This window comes from Anabrus simplex, chromosome 8, assembly GCF_040414725.1.
Source record: "Anabrus simplex isolate iqAnaSimp1 chromosome 8, ASM4041472v1, whole genome shotgun sequence".
In the NCBI taxonomy this organism is placed as follows: Eukaryota; Metazoa; Arthropoda; class Insecta; order Orthoptera; family Tettigoniidae; genus Anabrus; species Anabrus simplex.
The window spans coordinates 232,267,602-232,289,698 of record NC_090272.1 but is presented as its reverse complement, the minus strand read 5'-3'; the positions used below and the strand labels follow the sequence as shown (position 1 = coordinate 232,289,698).

Below are 22,097 nucleotides of genomic sequence, written 5' to 3'. Positions count from 1 at the left end.
AGTGTATCTTCTTATCGCTGTGCGTGTTAGCAAGCAGACGTTTTATTAACCGGCTGGAACCGTTACAAGTGACAGTCATTTACGAGAGATTTGGCAAGTATCATGGCCCCAAAGTACAAGCTAACGTATTTCGAAGGGCGAGGTTTGGCTGAGCCCATTCGATACATTCTATGTTATGGAGGTGTGCAGTTCGAAGATAACAGAATCCAGCAGGCTGATTGGCCCAAAATTAAACCATGTAAGTATTGCAGTACTTCTTATTGCATGCGCATTCATTCAGTAGTCTTTTGAGTGATTTAAACATCATATTGCGAGTATAGTAAAGGTAAGTAGGTCGAGTGACAGACACTTAGCAAGCAGGGGGAAACCCTGAGCTACACCTCGTATCATGTATTTGGCACTATTGATTCAGTGTTGGCAACTGGCAGAGTTAAAATTACGGTACAGGGTGTTCCAAACTTGCTATATAAGAAGAAAAGTTGACGAATATCTCCATAATATTCCCGCTTTTGCTGTTGCAGTAACACTCGACAATTACGCTTCAAACATCGTAATTTTGGTATTGTTTAAAAAAGTTGCAAACATTATACAATGTACACTTTTGAGCTTTATATTGTTACATGGAACTAAACTATACGGTATCGCTGTGTAGAGAAATATTTATTTCTTCTTTCTTGCTTTCTTACTCCGTTTACCCTCCAGGGTTTGTTTTTCTCTCGGGCTCAGCGAGGGATCCCACCTCTACCGCCTCAAGGGCAGTGTCCTGCAACGTGAGGCATTTGGTCGGGGAGAAGGGCCAGTACATCGCCCAGGCGCCTCACCTACTATGATGAACGGGGGGGGGGGGGGGGGTTGGGAGATTAGAATGGATAGGCTAGACAAGAAAGGGGAAAGAAAACGGTCGTGGCCTTAGATTAGGTACCATCCCAGCATTTGCATGGTGAAGAAGTGGGATCCACTTAGGTGAGAATCGAACCCCGTTCTACTCAGTTAACCTCCCGTTCCAGCCTTCGTACCACTTTTCAAATTTCGTGGCAGAGCCGGGAATCGAACCCGGCCCTCCCGGTGGTGGCAGCTAATCACACTAACCATAAGAAACATAAAGCATGTTTAGGGTAACCACCTCAGTAGGTGAAAAATGAGATACAGGAATGTCAAAGAAGAAGAAAATAACAGACTTTTGAAGGACACACCACACCATCAAATTTTACGACATAATTCAATCCTCTTTATTCTCTTCTCTTGCATGTAATAACATTTCAAAAAATATTATAACCGGGCGAGTTGGCCGTGAGGTTAGGGGCGGGCAGCTGTGAGCTCGCATCCGGGAGATAGTGGGTTCGAACCCCACTGTCGGCAGCCCTGAAGATGGTTTTCCGTGGTTTCCCATTTTCACACCAGGCAAATGATGGGGCTGTACCTTGATTAAAGGCTACGGCCGCTTTCTTCCCATTCCTAGGCCTTTCCTATCCCATCGTCGCCATAAGACCTGTCCTGTGTTGGTGCGACGTAAAGCAAAATAGCAAATATATATATATTATATAGACCTAATTTTACATTTTTCATGTTTTTAGAAAACACTAAAGGGAAGGATTCTATAATAAGTCCAAAGACTTTCAAAACATATAGGCCCTATAGACTACAGACAGGCAAATGCTCGCATTTTATTCGGAGGGTTACCGACATTGTACTAAATTCATTGAATTTTACTAGTTCTGTATAAACATGTTTTTGTTACTTCTTTACTTCTTGCACATGACAAAATGTCTCTTTGATTGAGAGCAGTATTGAAGTGTATTTTCACTGAAGCTCTGTTTAAAGCGTGTCCATATGAAGCCTGTATCTTACTTTACTCATTTTCATTCCCTACCCTGACGGGGTGGGGCGGGCCACCTAGAGGGTGACGCCCTCGGTCTGGCCAAGAGTTACGGGCGGGTTGGGGAGGTTTGATGGATGAGGGAGGTGGGTAGGAGGATGTGAGAAATAGAGGGGATGGTAGTGGGTTGGGTCTCTTTATTCAGCTTTATTGAATGTGCTTTTCCAAAAGTTAGAGAGAAGAATTTATGAACAAACAATATTTTTCATTATTAGATAATTTTAAAGAGTTTAAGGGGTGTTTTCTCTTTTTTTGTTGTCTCTTTTTCTTTTTGTTTCCGCTTTCTTTTTTCATCCTTCGCCTGATGCTATACAAAACATTATGCTATAAATACATCTAAGAATAAGGACGTTTGCAATACAAGAATTCGGTGGTTCTAATAGCATGCCGTTCTGAAGTGATTCTGGATCTTGTGCATTACAATGCGTCATTAAGATATGATGCTATTGTCCGCTTCTTGATGCTGAGAGCAGGTTGAGGGGATTTATACGAGAGTTTCTAAGGGTGTGAAGTTAAAATAAGTATTTAAGCCTGAATGGGTAGTGAGAAAATAGAGATTGAGGGTCTGATTAGCTGCAGCCTGAAGGTGTGCGAGAACCAGGGGTCTATTGTATGGATGGATATTTAACAAGGAGAGTGTAACAAATCTGACAAGATCTTAAATTGTAGGGTGGGGAAAAGTGAATGGGTGGGCGTGGTTGGTGGATCAATAGTGCGAAACGGGGCTATGAATTCTGGGTGATTTGAGGGAGGTGTCGGACGTCCTCGACAGCGGCGAGAATAGACTGGCTGGCTGCCCCCGCAAGTGTTACAGCGGGCGGGGTGTAGGGTGTTGGGGCACTTGGTGGTGACATGATGCTGAGTGCAATGACCACAGACTGGATGGCTGCCCCCGCAAGTGTTACAGCGGGCGGGGTGTATTGTGTTGGGGCACTTGGTGGTGACATGGTGCTGAGTGCAATGACCACAGACTGGATGGCTGCCCCCGCAAGTGGTACAGCGGGCGGGGTGTATTGTGTTGGGGTACTTGGTGGTGACATGGTGCTGGGTGCAATGACCACAGACTGGATGGCTGCCCCCACAAGTGGTACAGCGGGCGGGGTGTAGGGTGTTGGGGCACTTGGTGGTGACATGATGCTGAGTGCAATGACCACAGACTGGCTGGCTGCCCCCGCAAGTGTTACAGCGGGCGGGGTGTAGGGTGTTGGGGCACTTGGTAGTGACATGATGCTGAGTGCAATGACCACAGACTGGCTGGCTGCCCCCACAAGTGTTACAGCGGGCGGGGTGTAGGGTGTTGAGGCACTTGGTAGTGATATGATGCTGGGTGCAATGTCACAGATTGGATGATTTGCTTTGCACTGAGCCGTTGTGTGATTGTTATAGAGGAGGCATCTTTCACATCTGATTGACTGTGGGGGTGGAGCACGAGAAGGTTCGACTTTGTGATGGTGTCGATGTATCGATACACCACTGGCAAGCAGTCTGTCCACATCAGCTGGTGTTGGCAGAAGAATCCGCACCAGGAGTGTTGGACCCTCCGCATTCCGGATGCGAAAGGCCTTCCGAGCAGGCACTCCCTCCGCACTGAGCTCGGCAAGAATCGTCTCTTCTGAAAGTGAAGGACCCACACCACGGATGACGCAGCTTAGTAGATTATAACGTGGTGGTGGAGGTGGTGGTGGAGTGGGTGGTGGTGGTGGAGTGGGTGGTGGTGAGAGGGGTTGAAGAGGGATAGCTGATCCGAACGGAGTTGATCCTATCGTGGTGGCGAGTTGGTGTGCTGCTACTTCCCCGTTGATTTGAATGATGATTCCTTTTGAAGTCTGCCTGATATCAGCGATGTCCTCTCGGCGCATGTTGTAGCGAAGAAACGTGCAGAAGATGGCTTGAGGTGTCCTAAATTCTGGAGAAGGGTTAAGGAGGAGAAATCCATGTGTGCCGGAAGGCGTTTGCTGGAGAAATCGGAGATGGTTGATGGATCGTCTAGTGCCAGAAGTGGAGGAATATTCGAGTCGAGAGGAGGTGGGTGTAGTGATGGTAGTAGATGGGAATATATGCTGTATGGTGGTGTCCATTGGAAGAGATGTAGCGGCTGCTGTAGGTGCCGAGTCCACTGCCAGGTAATGCGGAGCACGCGCTCCCTCGCGGGGGCCGATTGATGCATCATCCTCTGGTACTGAGTCCGCGGGTTGTCCGGATGCGTAGCTGGATTTGCTGGCAGAAAGCGTGCGGCTTGATTCGGAGTTGCATAACTGGACAGGACAGTCGGGTGGAAGGCTACGGCGGCGGCGTCTACGGCGAATGGTCGGAAGCTGGAGGTGGTGGTGCAGATGGCATCTGTGGTATTAGCAGGAGCATATGGCTTGTAGGGGTACATGGTTGTGATTTGCTTCAGACCCTGGAGCGGCGTAAATAAGTAAGCCTTGGTAGACTCGGATCAGGGCTAAGCTGCTGACGATTCTCGTATTGTGCAGTGCTACCGATGGTCACGTCCTGAGGCGAGACCTCACTGGTTTGCGTTCATCCACCTGGCTAGTCCACAATTTTTAAGAAGCAATAAACCTCCGTGGCTGCTTTCGGTGTTGCAAACAGTCGGACGGCGAAGGATTGTTGCCTGTATCTGAGATCCAACCTTAATGTTAAGTCCATAACTGATCGCTCCTCGAAGGCGTTTGTTGGATGAACTGAAAATTAGAATCAGATCAACCTAATTAAACAGCTATTATTTCAGGGAGTGAGTACGTAATAAATTTTTTCTTCTTTGCTTATTTTATTCCTTGACACAGAAAAGTGGGCTTTTAATACATAAATTCGTTCCAGGTATTTGCGTTAACATTGAGATAGTTTTAGAGTGGCTTGCATTGTCTAGTAATTACTGCCTATTTCAAGTTTAGTTGCTTTTAATTGTTTGGGTACGTTCGTTTTCCATAACGACAATATTATGGGTGGCTTTCGTTCAGCATATTTTCCATTACTGCATAATTCTCGGCATTCTCCAGAAAGAGTCGTTCTTTCTTTCGAACAATTAGGATAGAAGTATAGTGAAAGTGGAAACTCCAGCACACAGGAATAGGGATTGTTGTTTCCGTCTAGGTTTACCAGATCCTCCAGTTTGGCCGGATACCATCCGCTTTTCAATGCCCCTTTTTTACTCCGTGGTTAAATATTTAGAAAACAGCAAAAAACCCTCGGTTTCTATGTCATTTCAATCTTCATCTAGCGAACAGAAGGGCCCCCGTGGCTCAGACGGCAGCGCGCCGGCCCCTTACCGTTGGGTTCCGTAGTTCAAATCCCGGTCACTCCATGTGAGATTTGTGCTGGATAAAGCGGAGACGGGGCAAGTGTTTCTCCAGGTACTCCGGTTTTTCTTGTCATCTTCCAGTCCTACAATACTCTCCAATAACATTTCATCGGTCAGTCATTAATCATCGCCCCAGACGAATGCGACAGGCTTCGGCAGCCGGCACAGTTCCTATCCTCGCTGCTACATGGGGCTGAAACTGGAAATAGGCTGTGGATTTTCATCTAGTGAAGACACTGGGCACTCAGTATCGCCTGTCTGAATTTGTGGCGATACAAAAAACGATTTTAGAGTTTATGATTGATATGCCAATCAATCATTCACTACTGGTCTGCAGTCGCTCAGGTGGCAGATTCCATATCGGTTGTTTACCTAGTCTTTTCTTGAATGATTGCAAGAAATTTGGAAATGTATTGAACATCTCCCTTAATAAATGATTCCAATTAATAACTCCCCTTACTAAAAACGAATATTTGTTCTAATTTGTTCCTCTTGAATTACACCTTTATCTTCATATCGTGAGCTTTTTTAAAAAAAATTGCTTTACTTCACATGGACACAGTCAGGTCGTATGGCGACGATGGGACAGGAAAGGCCTAGGAGTGGGAAGGAACTGACCGTGACCTTAATTAAGGTACAGCCCCAGCATTTGCCTGGTGTGAAAATGGGAAACCATCTTCAGGGCTACCGACAGTGGGATTCGAACTCACTATCTTCCGGATTCAAGCTCACAGCTGTGCGCCTCTAACCGCACGGCCAACTCACTCGGTATTGTGATCTATTCTACTTAAAAAGGTCTTTTGATTTGACACCCGTAGGCGACCTGCACGTCGTGATGAAGATGAAATGATGATGAAGATGACACATACACCCAGCCCTCGTGCCAGCAAAATTAATCAATGATTGTTAAAATTCCCGACCCTACCGGGAATCGAACCCGGGACTCCTGTGGCCAAAGGCCAGCACGCTAACCATTTAGCCACGGATCCGGACATTCGTCTATTAATGTCATTCCACGCCATCTCTCCACTGACAGCTCGGAATATGCCAGTTAGTCGAGCAGCTCGTCTCCTTTCTCCCAAGTCTTCCCAGCCTAAACTTTGCAACATTTTCATACCGCTACTCTTTTGTCGGAAATCACCCAGAACAAATCGTGTTTCTTTTCTTTTTTTTTTGTTTTTTTTGTTTTTCCATATCTCGAATGAAGTAATCGTGGTGAAGGTCCCATACGCTGGAACTATATTCTAGTTGGGGTCTTAACAGAGACTTACATGACCTCTCCTTTACATCCTCACTACAACCCCTAAATACTCTCATAACCATGTGCAGAGATCTGTACCCTTTATTTACAATCCCATTACCCCAATGAAGATCTTTCCTTATATTAACGGCTAGGTATCCCCATGTGTCGGTGTCACCCCATCAACACAGTCAGTAAAACTGACAGGAGAGTTGGTGGTGTACAATTTCTAATCACTAGTTTGCGTGCCAAAAACCTGGATTAATTTCCAAATCTCTCCGCCGTGCTCATATGGAATGAGGGCATATGACTCTGATGATGGTGATTCATCCGTCAGATGGGGACACAAAGCCTTGAGTAGATCCTTTGTTGTTATTCGACAGGGGCAGGCTTTGTGCCGGCACCGAGTTTCACCCCCCCCCCCCGCCTCCTTACTATCATATAATACTGAACCCTTTGGTCCATACTGAAGGATACCTACCTTCCTTACCTACTAGCAAAAGTTCATGAGATCTGTCTCTTGGGTCGTATCTGGTTCTTCGTCACTTGCTGAGGTAAAGGTAGGGTTCAGTAATTCTAATCTATCTACTCAAATGAAAGGTTTGTTTAAAAAATGTTCCTATTTATTCAAGTAATTCCTGAAGCATTTAAGATTTATCAACGGTATCATTGAACTCAATCGTGTCCACTGGACACCACAATCATTTTACATAGAAGGTCAGAACACTGGTGTGAGCCTTTGACGTAACTGCCTGATGGTCATCCTTACTAGAAACCATTGTCTCAATTATTAATCAAAGAAAGGAAAGTCTGGAAATCCTTAAATTCGGCTTCCATGTGAGACTACATGTACCATCATAGTGATTCTTTATGGTCCAGCCCTCGTAACACGAACTCTGGACTCTGGGTATAATTAAGGCAGTCCAATCGGTGTGTGCCACACAGTGGTTATACGGCATGGAAACTTAATTGAATCGATGTGACCTGCGACTATGTCATGGACCGACATCTAAACTTTTAAGTTACTTTAAAGTCATTGTGGATGATGACCGCAAGGAAAATGATGCTACAGCGGCATATGGCCCTAATCTAAGTCACTGAGGTTGATGACCCCCTGACCATCCAAGTTTCTAAGCTGAAGGCTAAACACAATTAAGTTACATCGGTTGATGACCAAAGTTTCCACTTTACTATCCCCAGCATATTTCAGCTCAATCGATCAAAGTCAAATAATGCAACAACAACAATGCTCACAATACTTTGTGGCAGTAAAATCCATTACCTTCGGATATGTCCCATTAATCGTTACGTTAACATTTACATATACACCAGAAAATAAACTACGATTTCCAGAATGCATCTTCAAGTTACTCGCTTGGTTGTAAAGTTATTTCAAATACGGTTTTCACTGAATTGAATAATTAAATAAAATTTAAATGATTTAATGAAATCTTAAAGAACAACAAATTCTATCTCCACGGACGAGTGGTTCCTTCACAGGTCCCTACACAATTCTAGACGTCATTCATTTTTGTCGTATTTGATGTTTATCTGTTGATTCCTGTTGCTGGAAAAGAAATATTACATCATTCATGTCCAGTTTATATCTTGTTTCATGACCTCACACTTTAAATCTAATCTAACCCTAGCCATTATTAACACTTGGATAACCCTAATAATTACGTACAAACCAAAAGTAACTCACCGTATAATGTAAGCCAATTACGATGTCATATCTCGTCATAACATTTCATAAAGTTTGCGCACCCCTCACAGACAAAACAATCATCACTACCACCGCTCTATATTTTGGACAACCCTGAATTTGTCTAACCTTACTCATTATACTCTAAGTTCGTTGTCTCAAATGTACATTACGATCTCAATTAAACAAATTTCCAGTATCCAACAACTCGCACGTTATTCCCGGATGGAAATTTCAACTAGATTCCATAATTATTTATCTCCGTTGCCACGAATGCAATCTCCATCCTACACACAAACCACTACACGTTCCGTTATACAAACTGTTCCCCCTCGATCAGCTGCCGGTCTCGATACAAACCACCCTTCTCTGTCTGTCAGTCTCGATATGAAACATCTGTTCATCTTGCCTGACTGATCTCAAAGAATGAAACATTTAACTTCGCAAAAAGACTAATTACAAAATACGATATATTCTGACCAACCAAATATGCACATAGATTTACTTTTAAAAGTCCCACAATAATTGTACCCGTCGCAAATTAATACCGGCGCGGATTCTCGTATTCTGCTTTCCATTCCCAATATTATAAAATCTTCCTCGGGCTCACACAAGTCCCGGCTTCATTGACAGGTCTCCAAACACCTGATTCACATATCCTACCTCGACTCATACGACAAAACTAACCTCTGTTTCCCAAACTCACGACTATCACTGACAAAAGAACTGGAATAAAAATCCTTACTAGAATCCACGACGTCTAATAACGTACAATGCTTTAATAATGAATAACTTCGCGTAAAAATGATATCGTATTTTAATAACTGGATTTTCACGAAAATGACGTACAAGTTTCTTGATATTATTAAACGGACATAGAATACATTACACTCATGACAAATTCACCGACATGCGTTACTCAACACTACGTACAGCGCTTCCATCCGATTGAAAATGGGTAACCACGGATCCCTTTTGCACCAATTACATCAAAATTCCAACTGAAAATTTTACGTCGAATGAACATCTTCATTTGACATCACAAAATATAGGCAATAAACACACGGAAATGACGATCTACATTGGACGGGATATCACTTCGAAACCCTATTTAATAACTTTTCACATCATACGGCACTCGCAAGACTTCAAAAATGTATCCAAGTGGAAAATAAAACAAATGACCCTTTTTCGTCGTATTCTGACATTTACAAAAACCATATAGGGGCGACCAACTGCGTCGTATATACCCCATAAAATAAACTATAAGTTAGACATCATGAAACAAAATATAGTAGGTGGTAAGATGGTAAGTCACATACCTTAAGTCACACCAGCATCCATCTTAGGGCTCACCTGCGACCCTGGCATTTTTATTTAGCCATTTTTACATTTCTGGCTATACAGATCATTTTTATCTTCCGGTTTCCTGGAAATAAAGCATATAAAAAAGAAGATGCCCTTCACTTGTCGTTCTTGTTGATCGCACACAACGGACTGTAATTATTTCCCGCACACGAATTACTTTCTTTACCACACACAATTTATACAAATTTATTCGGTACATTGACCGTCCTTTTTGTACAATTATGTCCACTCAAGAAAAACTATCTCCACATGGAGTCAAGACCCCAGCCACATCGGCTAAAATCTGTTGGTTGGACTTAGTCTACTTTTGTCGTTCGATTTTACAGAGCAGTTCAACCCTCCGTCTTCAGCCTCGAGATACAAAATGCAGGGGCTTCATCATGGCGTCCCTTCTTATTTATAGAAACTACCCCCTCTCTCCGGGCATTTTCCCTTTGCCGCCAAGAAGATTTCCGTAACTTTTCTGACTTAACTGAACTGTCATTAAAAAAGTTTTGAAGGTAACCACATACTTGCTACATTGCTGGCGGTAGTGTTCATGGACATTTAAAATTTATACATGTTCAATTAGCTGGATAAGTGACCTCATTTGATAGGCACTATATTTTTGTCGACTTGGCGTGGGTACGCCATACACACGCGCTCTTCTGAAATAACCCACCAAAATGGCTTAGCAGTCTCAAACTTTCTTCGGTATCCTTCCTCGTACGACACGTGCGGATGACTTCACGTATCCCAGAGCATGGGACGGAAAGTAGCTATCTCCTTGCCACGAGTCAGCTCCGCGCTATCAAGAAATCGAACTTCTTATTCCAATTGACAATTTAATACATAATATTCTTAGGGCACAAAGGTCATGGGTTCAATACATCATTGATTTAATCTCATTAACTCCTCTGATGACGTTGACATCGAGAAGGGCATTCGGTTGTAAACACTCGTCTCACTTCACAACCGACAAGGGACGGACATACATTCTAAACTATCGCACTATAAGCGGACGGCGCTATCTCGGCTTGGCACCACACAGAGCACTGTGGCAGACCTGCTAGCCCCCTAGCCTGTTGGCAGTGATATGAGGACTGTGTTCTTGAAGAGATGCTACACATATCACAGCCTATTTCCTTTTGTTTGAGCTTATAAAAACAACGTTTTGCTACAGAAGCTAGCGGCATAGTATTCGGTATAATTCTGCTTCATAATTCTTCATAGGAGAGTTGAGCATGTTAAGCCCCTTTTATTTTGTACTTTATTGCTTATGGTAACCCTTAAAGTAATTATTTATTTTTTCCCGGTGTCCGACTCGTTGGCTAAATGGTCAGCGTACTGGCCTTCGGTTCAGAGGATCCCGAGTACGATTCCCGGCCGGGTCGGAGATTTTACCCTTCATTGGTTAATTCCAATGGCTCGGGGGCTTGATATTCCTGCTGTCGCTAACATCCCTGCAAGTCACAGACCACACATAACACTATCCTCCACCACAATAACACCCAGGTACTTACACATGGCAGATGCCACCCACCCTTACAAGGGCTCCACTTAGCTAGAAACAGCCACACGAAATTGAAATTGAATTTGCCGCTGCTCGATGATTGCAAAACATGTTGTTCGGCACATTTTATACAATCACCATGTTGAATACATTTAATTATGTACTCTACGTGTCCGGCTGCATGGTTAAATGGTTAGCGTGCTGGCCTTTGGCCACAGGGGTCCCGGGTTCGTTTCCCGCCAGGGTCGGGAATTTTAACCATCATTGGTTAATTCCGCTGGCACAAGAGCTGGGTTTACGTGCCGGTTCATCATCATTTCATCCTCATCATGACGCGCAGGTCGCCTACGGGAGTCAAATCAAAAGACCTGCACCTTTGAGTCGAACATGTCTTCGGACATTCCCGGCACTAAAAGCGATACGTCATTTATTTAATTATGTACCGGTACTTCCTTATATGAAAGAATATATACATGTATTGTACGGAGTAGCGTAGTTATCAATGTGTAATGTACACCCCTCGAGGCTTGCGCTCCTAACAGCTGTTTCTTGTCTACGCACAGCTGTCAGTCAGCTTTGACATGCCTGCTGTATTGCCTTCCGAACCTACGGCATGTAGTTCACTAAGGACCGATTTCATCAACGTGGGTTAAAACGTAACCCCATGTTTCACAGTTTTAACTCTAAATCTGACTATTCATTCTGTTTCATCAAGGAAGGTTAATTTTAACTCTAGGTTAAAGCCGGAGTTAAGTTAACCCCTTCTTTCACGTGGGTTAAACTGTTAACTCGAGACTTAAAGCAAAATGGCTGCTGTAAAGTTGTAAAGTTGGTGCAGAGTTGTTTAATTTAGCTATATTAAATGGCGTACCTATAAGGAGGAACGATTTTCAAAATCTATCCGAGGAATAATTCCTGAAGAGGTACAGACTGTCGAAAACAGGCGTTTGTAAGGTCATCGATGAAATTCGCGAGAGGTTAGAATACATACTTTACTAGGGGACCCGTGTGAGAAATATCGCATGTTCATAAAGTATGTGGTGGAGTAGCCCCCTGGTGAACTACTGGTGAACTAAGGAATACACAGATCAGTACAACATTAGACAGTCTTACCACTTAATGTCATCTTTGATTTTCTGACGTCCATGCTATCCACTTGAACGGAAGCAAATGCAAGTGCATTATTATACTGACGAGTGTTCCGGAAGTAATTTTTGGTTTTACTATCATTCTTTTCTTAACTGATAATTACGGCATATTATAATGACATAAAACAGGCGTCCCAGCGGCCAAAATATGAAGTGAACAGGATTGATGGCGCATATATTCCTACAGTAATGATTGCGTTAAGATTTTACACCACAAGGTCATTTCGTACACGGTAATGGTCGGAGACAATATTGGGGTGTGAAAAGCGACCATCTGCAGAATGGTCCCTAAAGTGTCTGTAGCTATAGCATGAATATTTTTGTCGAACTGTTTTAGTTGTTTGCTGGTTCACACTGCCGAGTGGGCAATGCTATTAAATTACCCTGTAAATTTTTTCCGTGTGGCTCTCTTTTTCTTTTAATCTCACACTATCCGTCTCCATCATTCTATAATGATTTGATACTTAGTGACTAACTCCGTGATTAATGTCTTATTTGTGCTTCAGTTACTCTTCCATTTCTTTTATCATTGTTCTCAGGCCTATTACGAAGAATAATTCAGGCTACCACGGAACTGTGGCAGAAAACAAAATGCAGTATGGCGCAAAAAAAAAAAAAACAAAAACAAAAGAATAGCACACAATGTGTGTTCATAACCTGTAATCTTCAATCACAGCCTCCTTGATTGGTACGGTAGCTGTTTGCGCAAGGGTTAATGCGGTGTTAGTTAAATCGCTCGGCGAAACGCATGACTCACGAGAACGAGTTACAATATAAACCTGAACTTGATATACAGTATATTTAACTCTGCTTGATGAAGCCGGGCCTATATGAAGAATTCTGTGGACAAAATGCCATTTTCACTCAACATGAACCCAGGGAAACAATCGACTGGACATTTGACCATATCATATGTACAGTAATTTGTATGTATTGTACCTTCATGAAGAATGGATTCAGTATGTATGCATGCATGTATGTATGTATGTAAATGGAAAATATTGTGATGATTATGAACACGTTTCAGCAACACCCTTTGGGAAGTTGCCAATGCTCGAAGAAGATGGGAAAGTGTATGACCAATCGTCTGCTATTTGTCGTTACCTAGCCAGGACGTTCAACTTAGTGGGGAGCAATGAACAAGAGGCCTTGCGTATTGATGCTGTAGTCGACACTATAACAGACTTACGGTTAGGTAAGTTACGTTTAGTTTTGATATTAAACTGTCCCCTGTAAGAATTCAGAATGATGTTAACTTCCCTTTAAAGAGTTCACTTCAACGCATTTAAAACAGAGTACTCGTTCTGACAGCCAGCACCATCGCAGGTGGGTTCAGCAAATGCTATAGAAAAAGCAGTGCACACCTCCTAGCGCAACGGTTCTCAACCTGCGGGGCGCGCCCCCTGGGGAGGAGTGGTGAACAATGAAAAACACACACGAAGTTGTAACGAGGAAAATAATTTACTACAAAATCGTATCTTCGTCACCGCTAAATTATGCACATAGAAAAACGGTTTCCTAGAATTATTATACTACTAGGGGACCCGTGCGAGAAATATCGCATGTTCATAACGTATGTGGTGGAGTAGCCCCCTGGTGAAGTAAGGAATACACAAATTAGTACAACATTAGACAGTCTTACCACTTAATGTAATCTTTGATTTTTTGACGTACATGCTACCCACTTGAACGAAAGCAAATACAAGTGCATTATTATGCTGACGAATGTTCCGGAAGTAGTTTTTTTGGTTTTACTATCATTATTTTCTTAACTGATAATTACGGCATATTATAGTAACATAAAACAGACGTCCCAGCGGCCAAAATATGAAATGCAATGATGGTGCATATATTCCTACAGTAACAGTATTTGCAAATCGCACATTGCGTACAATTTTTTAATCTCATTTTTTAAAGAAATTATCGATATTTATGAAATCGGAGTGCAATTCGTCACTGATAATGTCCATTCTCTTTTTTTGAATGCTCATATGTCACGATCGGTTACTTGTGAGCGCCGCAAACGGGACCTTAACTACTGAAATAATATATATGATGATAGTAACGTTGGGACAAGGAATTCGTGTTTATGAATTGTGTAATGAAATGTTTAAAATCATTATACAAATACAGGACTTTCTATCATGAAGTGAAGTAAAAATTATTGCCCTTTAAATTTTTTCCACAAACTTCTTTCTACGAGTATAAGAAATGACAAAAAATGAAATAATGTAGTAAATCAACTTATACTGTATATGAATGTATGAGAAATTTACAGCAAATAATTTTAACATTTTTATTTTCTTTTCAAATTGTGTTGTGCAGTTTTCATTAACTTATCTGAGTTTTCTACTCTGGGTTACATCAAACCAAATTACCGCGCACGGCTAGATGTTGAAAGGGATCTGAGGTCTGCACTATTACAGCTGGAAACAAACATTAAGAAACATTGTCTGCCCTCTCATTAATCATTAATTATGTTCTTCCAAAATCAAATCAAACAATGTAGTTTGAAATTTAATTGCGGTGAGTGTAGAACCCTCCATAATATATTTACTGTCATTTGTTTTTCTCGTGTATTATTATTTGTGTTATTTATGAGCAGGGCCCGGGTGTTTGTGACATGTTATATTTTATTTCTTTATATTATTTACATGGAAAATACAAGTTAAGCATATATTTTGGCTCTGTTAATGTTATTTATTATTTTAAGGTAACTTTTCGTATTATGGTCATATTTCCCCGTGAATTTTTGTGCTTTGTCATATTTCTATATTTTTATTCCATTTTCGTACACCTCCTTTCAGTCCTCTCAAAGACGGATTTTTCACATCTCCTAATTGTTGTCTATAATTTCTTACAATTATCTTCCTTAGAAACATATATTTATGTGAATTAGGAGGGTAAGCTGCATAGAAAGAGACAGAAAGATGAGCCTCAGTTGAACTTAAATGATTTGACGTATTTCAAATATGGCCCAGAAACATCAATCAATCAATCAATCAATCAATCAATCAATCAATCAATCAATCAATCAATCAATCAATCAATCAATCAATCAATCAATCAATCAATCAATCAATCAATCAATCAATCAATCAATCAATCAATCAATCAATCAATCAATCAATCAATCAATCAATCAATCAATCAATCAATCAATCAATCAATCAATCCTCATCTGCAATTAGGACAGTCACTCAGGTGGCAGATTCCTTATCTGTTGTTCTCCTAGCCTTTTCATAAATGATTTCAAAGAAATTGGATATTTATTGAACATCCCCCTTGGTAAGTTGTTCCAATCCCTAACTCCCCTTCCTATAAACGAATATTTGCCCCAATCTGTCCTCTTGAATTCCAGCTTTATCTTCATATTGTGATCTTTACTACTTTTAAGGACACCACCCAAACTTATTCGTTGACTAATGTCAACAACATAAAACAAATTGTAATATCTTGTGCCCTACAGGACCCTATGGTTCCGGCCAGGCGAATGCCGGTCTCGAACCCAGAGTACAGTAGTGAAAGAACTCTCACAAACGTGAGCTTGTGCACATAGTCTTACCTGAACACATATCCACGCTTGGCCGCACAATCGCGCACTTCTCAGGGATAACAAGAGAGAACAAAGGCCAATATTAAGATAAAACACGAGGATATGTGACTAATCAGGTAAGAATCAGCTAAAATAAAATGAAAAAAAATCTAACAGAAAACATCGCTGCATCCAAAGTTTTACAATCAGGGATTTATTACATAAAAATATACTATTTACAAATATAAGAGCTTTCAAATATGATTGGGGTAAAGATAATGTTGAGCCGATGACAACCAGTTCACTGCGTTCACGAAACAGCTCTGCTGTAACAAGCATGTTACAATTGTGTAAGTAATGGAATCAATAGAAAATGGATATCTGCTGAAATACACATCTAACAGTAATTTTCATAAAATTTACTATGCCTCGTACCATTGAACCCCGGTGCAAACAAATATAAACACATAATGTACAGTGCCCTGACCCTGTCTCGAACCCTGGTCCCATGAAGAGTAAGGCGTAGAATATTCATATACAAACAATATAAAAAGAACACAACCAACATGTCCAAGGGGTCTATATCAAACGGGCCAGTGTTAAAATTAAAGTAGAACAAACAGAACAAAAATCTCTCCCTGCGTTCAAAACATCAAGGTCGTCTTCTCCCCCTTACACACTCGACAAGCTGCAGACAGCCATATAACCAAGTTTCCAGACTGTGACGTCAGGCACAATAACCCTCACCAGCCGAGCACTCGACAGGCTGCAGTCCACACAATTTATGAGCCCAGCTGACTGACTGTGTGCTAAGAAACTTCGCCTTTCAAAGTACCTCACATAATCTGGCTGCTAAAAGCACTCTTTTAAATACACACGGGCTATCCGCCCTCATCTCAATATCACCAGCAATATAACAAATCTTATTTCCGCCTCCCATGGGCTCAACCTTGATAATACAAAGGCACAAATCAGTAAGCTATAGTCACATGGCCATAATAAGGCATCTCAAATGCATCCAATACACTCTCAAACTGTGCTGGGGCTCTCTCATATCAATCCATACAGTCAGCTACATGCATAATGCCCACATCTCTCAAACATTCGGACTCGCTCGCCCTGTCAGTAAAGCTAGGTGAATTACGGGGTAAATCCTGGTCTTAACTATACAGCCTACGTCTGCAGAGACAAATGCCTAAACGCGACACAATAAACAGTGCCTGCCTGTTTGACTAACCTACCATGACCAAGGGAGTTCGACCTGACCCATGAAGATAACACGTACTCTAATATAATACTATCGAAATGAAATATAAACACACCAACAAGGAATCTACAACTATCATCTACCCTAATGTACGGGGTTCGAGCTTGAGGCCTAGCTCTTTATTACCAAGAATTTTCCTACTATAAACTAACCTGTTGGCTGACGGCCCCCCTATTCCTATCTAAATTTAAATGACATGCTTGAAACAGAATTGGAAAGCTCTGACCTTATATGATTGATGACATGACGGAGCGGACCTTCCTGTGGACCACTGAATTTACCACATCATGACAAACTGCGACGCTTGCAGCAGATACTGGTGAACAATTGGAGACATTCTATCTTGCGTGAGTCCTTCGTACAGCTCCTTAGATGATTGGAAGATGTCCCCTTCGACGTCGCGCTGATCAGGTACGCCCAACGTTCCTGGATCGATTCCCGATGTCTGCCGACTTCAGCTCCCGTTGTGGCTTCCTCGCAATGATGATGTAGAAGCTCGTTCTGGCTTGATGCAGGGGTAACTGAAAACAAATTTCCTTATTACAGACTGTCCAGACTCGATGCCTGTTTCCACTACTATCGTGCCTCACACGTTACATTGACCAAGTCTTGTTCTGAATTTTAAACCTGGTACACTATAGTTTCTTCACCACTCTTAGTAACACTGTTATTCCATCCTTTCACTCGGACAACATGTCGTGCTATAAGAACTACCCTGAGCCTACATTTATTCTAGCATTACGTCAGTTACAACTTGACCTCACAGAAATATGAAGCTACTCGTTCATCAGTCTATTATAGGCAGTACCTCATCTCACCATAGCGTATCAACACAGGTAATATCAAGAATTTAGCTGAATATGCAAGTTGATTACTTACTTCCTTGCAGATTCAGTAGTACTAGTTGTATGTGCAGCTCGAAGATAAAACGTTGTTCGCGGTGCCGACTTGCAGCATGACGACTTCGTTCAAGCAGCCTTACGGTCAGAGAATGAGGCTGATGTGCCAGGCGGCCTTGCATTTATAATCAGGTTGGCGTAGCCACGCCGCTTGATCGCGTGCAGGATACGCGCGCCCGCGACTCGAAGTTTTCCCGCACAAAGCACGTCAAGTACCCTACTTAACGAATGCATTTATGATTGCAGCCCTAATGCATATCAAAATTAAGCATAAATTATGCAGGTTGCAATTCTTGTATCATATCCAATGCATCTCTTTCGTAACCAAAGATATTAATTTAATTCCTTCTTCCCTCCGAAGGTTAGTTTTGCCGGGATCCGGGGAAGCGTCCCCAATCTTCATTAAGAGGCTTGGCTTGGGACATAACTCCCTTTAATGAGGTTCTGGAGATTTTCATAATGACGCTCTAGCTCTCTTCACACGAGAACGCTTCTTCTGGAATCTTTTATGAAATAAACTATAAGACAATGACTCCATGGGTGGTCTCAGGTAATCCCAATATCTAATACTAAAATCTATACTATTGGTCCATGAACAGAATGGTTCAATATATATATTTTATTTTTGTGGCGGTAGGTACGCAACGGTACGCAGTAAGGGCTACTTTTCGTCAAAAAACAAAAACAAAAAATTAATTGGGTATTATTCGGAATATTCCTGTATTTTTCTTTCACAGAGATGTATAAATATGCCTTTGAAGAAGCAGAAGCAGTGAAGGCTAAAAACAAGGAGGATCTGGAGAAGGAGAAGCTACCGTTCTACCTGAGCAAGCTGGACGACATGGTGAAGGAGAACGGTGGTTACTTTGTAGGAGGAAAGGTAAGCATAGACCGTCTTCAATCTTCTATTACAAGTGAAACTGCAATATTTGTGTAACTTGTCAGCTTAATAATAATTTAAAATGCTCACATTCTGTTTGTGATCTGGTAATAAATAGAAATTTATAGTTTATGGAATAAGAAAATATTTCCTAGTTTTTTTGTTCGTAATGTTAGGATCAATTATCATACCTCGTTATTATTTAGTCATTTATATTCGGTAATACAAGGGCGCTTGGCCGAGGTGGTAAATACGTGCTCGGTTCACCCGGAAGGGCGCGGGTTCGATTCCTCGTCAGGAAGTCGAAAACTTAAGAAACAAGATTTCCACTTTCAGAGGTAGGCCTACACTCAGCCTACAAAAAAAAAAGTAACAGGTTAATTGTTGGGGGTAAAGGCGGTCGGACGTAGAACTAACCGCTCTACCCCATCAAGTACCGAGGTTACGGATAGTGGGAGCCTTTACCTTCCACCCCTCCAGGGGCCTTCATGGCCTGTTCGGAGATGACTTTGCTTTGCAGTCGGTAATAATAATAATAATAATAATAATAATAATAATAATAATAATAATAATAATAATAATAATAATAATAATAATAATAATAATAATAATAATAATAATGTCGGCCTCTGTGGTGTAGTGGATAGTGTGATTAGCTGCCACACCCGGAGGCCCACGTTCGATTCCCAGCTCTGCTACGGAATTTGAAAAGTGGTAGGAGGACTGGAACTGGATCCACTCAGCCTCGGGATATCAACTGAGTATAGGGGGTTCGATTTCTACCTCAGCCATCCTCGAAGTAGTTTTGCGTGGTTTCCCGCTTTTCCTCCAGGCAAATGACGAGATGGTACCTAACTTAAGGCCACGGCCGCTTCCTACCTTCTTCCTTGTCTATCCCTTCCAATCTTTTCATCCCCCACAAGGCCCCTGTTCAGCATAGAAAGTGAGGCCACCTGCGCGAGGTACTGGTCCTTGTTCACAGTTGTATTTCCGACCAATAATATCTCACGCTTCAGGACACTGCCCTTGAAGCGGTAGAGGTGGGATCACTCGCTGAGTCCGTGGGAGAACCAACCTTGCGATTCAATATAATAATAATAATAATAATAATAATAATAATAATAATAATAATTAGATTGATTATTTAATGATTTCAGGCGGTTTTTGTTTGTGCTGAGTGAAAGACGTCCACTTCAGGGGAATTGTACTTTTCGTGAAGACTGTGCTGGAGCGAAACACGACTGTTCTGATGATGCCAGTCGTAGCCCGCCTGGTTAAAGCATGAAGTCTTTGAGGTCTGGCACAGTGATTAGCCGCTTCGAGTCACCATCAGGTAAAGAAAACTAAACAAAATTGTGTTTCTTTGCAGCTGAGTTGGGCAGATCTTCTCTTTGCTGGATTCCATGACTTCTTCTCTTTCATGTGGGATAAAAAGTCGTTAACTGAGAACTACCCTCACCTAAAAGCTCTCCTGCAGAAGGTGAACAACCTACCGCAGATCAGTGCTTGGATCAAGAAGAGGCCTGTTTCAGAATGGTGAAGATCTTATGTTAATGTAACAAGATTATTAATAAAGAATGTAGTTGTTGTTGTTCATCATTTTTTTTAAACCCGTGTTTGTTTTCATATCTATTTATTTTAACCCGTACCAGGAGCAATATACAGGGTGTCTCATATAAACTAAGACCGTCTAACCGGCGTTTAAACTCCGATATATAAGCTCCAGTATAGGGAAGTGCACGCATAGAACTTGACCTTGCAAGCATCAGTCGCCAGTCTGAATCTCAGCTGGTAACATCGTGAGAAGTTATCATTGCAACACTGTATTTTCGTATGTTCATCTTAATGTTCGTGTGATCAGGGATAACCTCCGCTATCGGTGTGCAGAAAGTTCTAATGATGTTTATGAAGTCCCTCATTATTGGAGTTCGGTGTGTCGTTAGTGCAAGACGAATAATTGACCCTGTTATTTTCGACACGACAGTAAATGCAGAGGGGTATCAACGCCGTTCTTCCGTCAGTGAACGGAAGAAGAAAACTCGCGTGGATTCAGCTCCTGTTCATACACCAGAAGATTCACTTCTCGGAAGTGTTTGCAGACAGATCAGTGCTGGTTTATTTCCCTCTCGTTCTCCAGATCTAACAGTGTGTGATTTATACTTGTAGGGTAAACTGAAAGAAAATGTGTATCGAACAAATCCTCACACGATGGAGGAACTGAAGGAAAACATTACAAATGAAATCAGAAACATTCCAGTATCAGAACACACTTGTGTCAGCCAGAATGAGGTTACCAGATACAATGCATGTATAACCCAGGAAAGACGACACTTCTAGCATCCTTTATAAGGTAAGATATCATATAAGATGTTATACACGCTTAAAGCAGCGCGGTCGCTCGCGACATGAGTTGGGCTGACTTTATAAGAGACACTCTGTATATGCAGTATATATAATGTAATATAAATATAATTTCCTCATTAATCTTAAATAATAAAACAACACATGCAACACTGCCATGCCAACATTCCGCTTTTCCCTGCCATATTTCATTCCAGCAACACTCTCCAATATCATTTCATTTCATCTGTCATGCATTAATCATTGCCCCAGAAGAGTGCGACAGGCTTCGGCAGCCGGCACAATTCATATCCTCGCCGCTAGATAGCACTTCATTCATTCCATTCCTGACCCGGTCGATTGACTGGAAACAGGCTGTGGATTTTTATTTTCATAAATACAAGAGAATTTAAAATGACAAGATGTACAAATAGAATAATTTACAGTACCAATAATCTGAGTGAATAAATAGATGCTTTGACAATAGATATAGACAAAAAAGAGGTTCCCAATAGTGAATACAAATCATAACGATGAATTAAATATGTATGCTGACGCAGCTGAACAAAAATACCCTGCATGTCATCCTAGTGATAGACAACGTGCGATATAAAGAACATTTGTAGATACAAGACGCAATATTATGTCAAAGGCTACGATACACACTTCCTTTGGAAGTTGGGGGAGGAATACTGGAGATAAGTACAGATAGAAAATACGAATTCGAAAATAATTTGCTCGCCCGTGATATTCAGTTGGACATTTAAACATGATGTACTAAGTTGTAGCCAAGATGATAGCTGGTTATTACTATTACCATGTGGATTACCCCTACTCAGTCTCTCCGCGCTGTCCAGGTGGGGATGAGGTTTGGAAGGATCGAAGGAAGTGAATGGGGATAGGGACGAAGTGTGGGGACTTGTCTACAGGACCACTGGCGTAGCCAAAGGGGGGGGGGGGGGGGCGCACTGGGGCCGGGTCCTCCCCCCCGAAATGTTTCTTGAAACTAAAGCGAGGATCAGCCGTTGTTTTACGTACGATAC

The 22,097-nt window shown here is 41.9% G+C and overlaps 1 protein-coding gene across 1 annotated transcript; it reads left to right on the top strand.

Annotated features, from left to right (window-relative positions):
* Positions 1 to 10: 10 nt before the first annotated feature.
* LOC136878743 (glutathione S-transferase) lies at positions 11 to 20,310 on the top strand. The gene is made up of 4 exons (XM_067152200.2): positions 11 to 238; positions 13,161 to 13,328; positions 18,572 to 18,714; positions 20,084 to 20,310. Exons 1-4 carry the CDS (start codon positions 103 to 105, stop codon positions 20,252 to 20,254), a joined length of 618 nt encoding a protein of 205 aa, XP_067008301.2. The 5' UTR covers positions 11 to 102; the 3' UTR covers positions 20,255 to 20,310.
* The last annotated feature ends 1,787 nt before the right edge of the window (positions 20,311 to 22,097 follow it).

Coding starts and splice junctions, on each gene's coding strand:
- LOC136878743 (XM_067152200.2), top strand. CDS start 103: ATGGCCCCAAAGTACAAGCTAACGTATTTCGAAGGGCGAGGTTTGGCT. Junction 239..13,160: donor TTGGCCCAAAATTAAACCAT/GTAAGTATTGCA, acceptor AACACGTTTCAG/CAACACCCTTTGGGAAGTTG. Junction 13,329..18,571: donor TATAACAGACTTACGGTTAG/GTAAGTTACGTT, acceptor TTTCTTTCACAG/AGATGTATAAATATGCCTTT.